Source organism: Nannospalax galili, unplaced genomic scaffold (genome assembly GCF_000622305.1).
Source record: "Nannospalax galili isolate Female #2095 unplaced genomic scaffold, S.galili_v1.0 scaffold970, whole genome shotgun sequence".
In the NCBI taxonomy this organism is placed as follows: Eukaryota; Metazoa; Chordata; class Mammalia; order Rodentia; family Spalacidae; genus Nannospalax; species Nannospalax galili.
Window position 1 is genome coordinate 356,887 of NW_008328699.1, and position 5,149 is coordinate 362,035.

A 5,149-nucleotide genomic window follows, 5' to 3' on the forward strand; every position below is an offset into this window, starting at 1 on the left:
TAAAAAAAGAAAAGTCTGTTCTATTCTCTCATACCCTAAAATAAGTTACAGATTGGAAATTTAGGAAATTAATCTTTGTTTTTTCTTTTGACAAAAATGTGGTTTCATCTTGGGAAATTAATCTTTTTTACATTTCCTCTATGTGTGTGTGCGTGTGTGTGTGTACCACTGTGTGTGTACCACTGTGTGTACTAATGTGTGTGTACCAATGTGTGTGTACCACTGTGTGTGTGTACCAATGTGTGTGTGTGTACCAATGTGTACATGTGGAGATAAGAGGAAACCTTTTGAGAGTTGGTTCTTCTTCTATGTGGGTTCTGCCGGTGCCTAGAAATGTTCTTAATTCTGACATGAACTTACTGAAAGTGTCTGGACTAGCCTTATCTCTGGTTTCTACCACCCATTAGAACTGCTTTTGAATGGCAGGCCAAACAAACTACAACGACACTGACCAGTTCTAAGTGATAACTGCAACTACTTTCAAGGTCACTTCTTTTTTGGTCTTTTTGAGACAGGGTCTCCCTGTAGCCCCAGCTGGCCTGGAACTCACTATGTAGACCTTGAACTCACAGAAATCTGCCTGCCTCTGCCTCCTGAGTGCTGAGATTGAGATTAAAGGCGTGCACCACCATGCCTGGCTTAAATGTCACTCTTTTATCAAGGTCACTGTCTCAGAAATTCTACATTTCCTGAGCATCCTATTTATTCAATTACCGTAAAAATGAGAGACCCACCTTGAGATTTCCTTTTTCCTGCCTTTGTATTTAGTGTTGGTCTCTGGGGCCTCCCACGGCACAGCAGGATGAAACCTGTTCCATTACTCTTCTTAAACCCAGGAGCCCTAACTCACTCAGTCACTCAGAAATATCTACAAATGTGCTGTTCAGGCTGCCAGGACTTAAGGGCATGAGCCTGAAGGACCTTGCCACTTTTATATTTAACTAAAAGATGGCCATTAATGGCTCTCTTGTTCAATAAAAGTTCTGCTCTGCAAAGCAGACTGTGAAGTACTAAGAAGCCATAGGACCGTGAAAACTAAGGCATAGCTCTAAATGGCACAGCCCAAATGCCCTCTTACACAGTTTCAGAAAATTATTTATACCTGTATATATATTTTTCTGAGACAAAGTTTCATGTAGCCCAGGATGGCCTCAAACTTATTGAAGCTGGCCTTGAAGTTCAGTCCTGCTTCCACCTCCCAGGTGTTGGGAGCACAGAGCTCTACAACACCACACCCAGTTTACATGGAGTTAGGGCCTTGTGCATGTGGCCAGCACTCTCCTAATTGAGCTATACAGCCAGCCCTCTATATTTTTAATTCAAATTTCTTTAATGAAGTGTGAGTGATTTTATCATAAGATGTAGTCAATTTCATTTTTTAATGGAGATAATGAAATTGATAAATCATACACAGAAATGACCTCACAAAGGAAGTAAACAAGGCCACATACTCAGTGAGTACCCAGCTCAGACTCCTTCACCTGAGAGTAGCACTTTTTGAGGTATTCGTGTGGATGTTCAAGACTTCAAGACTTCCAAAGAAAACTGAAGAATCTCTCTGTGGCAGAGGCTGGGGAGATTTTAGTAAGATGATCTGACAGCTGGCTAACAGCAAATACTTGTGCAAACAGGACCACAGGTAGAGAGCGTACAGATGGGAGTAGATCAAAGAGAAGGAAAAGAGAAGAAGCCAAAGGCGTGTGCATTCACGCCATGCTCAGGACACCAGGTCCTCAGAGTGTCACCCATCTTCACTGGCGTGGGCGACCTACCCAACATTTGATGATCAATATCAACAGCTACTGCTTTCCCTGGTGCTACGCATTCTAATCATTCAGAATTCAAAGAAGATCTGGCATTTTACTACCCCAAACTAACATTTAGAAACTTAGAGAAGTGGGTCATATTATAAAACATAGGCCTGTTTCTGGAGTTCAAAGATCATAAAATTTTGGATTTTTATAGTTTTCCTGCAGTAACTAAATATACATAGTAAAGAGTATTTTTTAAGAGCTTGCCTCTTGTTTTTCTTGATTTTGGTCCACACTGAGTAAAGCTGGTATTTTAGATGAATCTGCTTTGTTTGACTCTCTCTTCAGTACTTTTATCTGTTTAACTTTTGTGAAGATATAAGAAACAATGGAAATTTGTTAGTCTTACCTTGAAATTTTATTTTCCTTTTCAAGAATTTCAAATGGAAACTGAGACCTTAAACTCATTTTCTTAGTTTACTGAAAAGGAACTGAGTCATGAGTTGTAATAGTAAAATACAGTACGTTTATTTTATAATTTATTTAAAACGGCATTTGATTTCTTTTCATCCTGACATTGATCACTCTTGAGTTGCACACACTACATTCTGCTATTTCATCACATTTTCACAAGATGTCACTGTTTTCCAAGGAAAGATAACATTTACTTACAGCAATAAATGACCTTCATTTTAAAATAAATATTTTTAAACTTTTTGTTACTTTACTTTTACAGTTTGTAGGAGTGGTGAATTGGTTCTCTCTTTCCACCGTGTGGGTCCCATTATAAAACAGGCTATCAGACTTGGCACCAAGTGCCTTTACCTGCTGGGCCATCTCACTAGGTGTTAAGATAAATCCTTTTTTTGTCTTTTTGAGACAGGGTCTCTCTATATCCCCAGCAGGCCTGGAATTCAGACTGACCTTGAACTTAGAGAGATAAATCTTAAATTTAGGGTGAAGATACAATTTAGGGGCTAAAGAATGGTTCAGATCTGATGCGCTCTTCTGCCCTCTGTGGGCATTGTGTGCACAGGTGCACTTACATGCATGCAGGCAAAACACATAAAAACATAAAAATAAAAAAACAAATGCAACATGAACTTCTTAAAGATAAATGGCTTATGGTTTATACTGCTTGGCAACTTTGAGTACAGAGGACTAGCTCATATGGCTGAAATGTAGAGGGGCCACTATGCTGCATTCCACAGGCACCTCACAAGAGGGGTGCGATGTCCATCACTAACATTCTGCTAGGTGACCCAACAGCTCCAGGGATAGCTACACAGAATCACAACCCACAAAACTAACTACTGCAAAACGGGCATAATGTGCACATGAATGCAGTGCAGGCATCATTCTCATCTCACTCTATACTTTAAAAACACTACAATGAATCTTCTTTTTATTTTTTTAAACTTTGATTCTTTATTATTTTTATTTTATGTGTATGAGTGTATTGCCTGCATGTATGTAAGTGGTGTCATGCAGTGCCTGAGGAGGACAGACAAGAGTATCAAATTTCCCTGGAACTGGAGTTACAGATGGTTATTAGCCACCTTGTGGGTGCTGAGACTCAAACCCTCGTCTTCTGCAAGAACCAGTCAGTGCTCTTAACTGCAGAGCCATCTCTCCAGTCCCTGAATTCTATTTTTTTATTTTATGTGTATAAGTGTATTGTCTCCATGTGTAAAAGTGTGCCACTGTCATGCAATGCTCGTGGAGGTCAGAGAAAGGCGTCAGGTTCCCTGAAACTGGAGTTACGATGGTTGTTAGCCACCATGTGGGTTCTAGAAATTAAACCTGGGTCCTCTACAAGAGCTTAGCCATCTCTTCAGCCCCATGAATTTTATTTTTAAAATGTATTTCAAGGTACTTCAAAAGCAAGGTTAAAATCACAGAATGTACCAGGCGTGGTGACGCACACGTTTGATCCTAGCACTTGGGAGGTAGAGGCAGGAAGTTCCAGGCCAGCCTGGTCTATATAGTGAGTTCCAGGTCAGCTGGGGTTACAGGGAGACCCTGTCTCGAAAAGACCAAAAAAAACCATAGCATGCAATAAAATGGTATTAATATAAATAGATAAATGTGTTAAAGATAAATTTTTAATTTGTAATCTTAATCTCCCAAGCTTTCAGATCCCAGAGCATCAACTGCTCTTGCAGAAGACCCAGGTTCGATTCTCAGAACCCACAAGGTGGCTAAGAACCCTTCTTAAGTCCATTCCAGGGGAATCTGACACCTTCTTCTGACCTCTTTGGAATTGCATGACACGTGTGCACTTATACACATGCAGGCAATACACGCAAACACATTAAAAAAAATAAGATTGTGTGTGTGTGTGTGTGTGTCTTTTTTGAGACAGGGTCTCCGTGTAGCACCAGCTGGCCTGGAACTCACTATGTAGACCAGGCTGGCCTCGAACTCACAAAGATCCACCTGCCTCTGCCTCCCAAGTGCTGGGATTAAAGGTGAGCGCCACCACGCCCAGCTAGAAAATGTTTTTTTAAAGAACTATCTCCAGGGTTGAGGATTTGGCTCAGTGGTAGAGCACTTGCCTAGCAAGTGCAAGGCCCTGGGTTCGGTCCTCAGCTCCGGAAAAAAATAAAAGACAAAAAAAAGAACTATCTCCATGAAGTCTAACCCTTTAACTACAGAGAGAGAAAAAATCTTATCAGTGCAATTTACCTTTTTTAAGCAATTTACTTTCTACCTAAATCATACAATAAAATGTGAGCCACACTACAAAGCAGGTTTCTCAGCTGCATCACTGCACAGACTGAGGGCCGTGCACAGAACGCATACCTTCCATCCCTTTCATCTCCTTTGCTTGCACTGTGAAAGGCAGCTCAGGGAAGTGGAACTCTTTCCTGTCACATCTGGAAAAATTCAGCTTCCTTTTGTTCCCACTTGCCATTTGGTCACTTGGCCCTGTCTGCTCATTAAATACGCCTTTCTCCATTTGGCTCTAAACAAACAAGTGCTTGAAGTTAGCTTGAAGAAACTCAACTTCGTGAATGACAAATGTAGAGCTCTGAGGCATCTGGATGACGGAAAGCAGTTACAGCAACGATCATAATTAAGTACACCAGATCTGGGTGTGTTACAAGCCTGTAATCCCCTCACTGGAGAGGCAAAGGGCAAGAGGATCTTAAATTCAAGGGAAAGCCTAATTACCAGGGAGACCCTGTTTCAAAGAAAACAAAAACATACAAACCAAAATAAGATGCCATTAAACTGAGCCAGGTAGCTGGGTGTGGTGGTGCATGCCTTGGGAGGCAAAGGCAGGCAGATCTCTTGTGAGTTTGAAGCTAGCCTGGCCTATATAGTGTGTTTCAGGACAGCTGGGGCTATATGGAGAACTTATCTCAAAAATTCTTTTTTTTTTTTTTTTTTTT

General features: G+C 40.9%; 1 protein-coding gene across 1 annotated transcript in view; it reads right to left on the minus strand.

Moving 5' to 3' along the window:
• Cdkl3 (cyclin dependent kinase like 3) overlaps positions 1–5,149 on the minus strand; it is a 49,984-nt gene that overhangs the window by 1,484 nt on the left and 43,351 nt on the right. Inside the window, 2 exon segments of the mRNA XM_008827913.3 lie at positions 2,019–2,116; positions 4,557–4,719. Coding sequence (XP_008826135.1) covers positions 2,019–2,116; positions 4,557–4,719 — 261 coding nt within the window.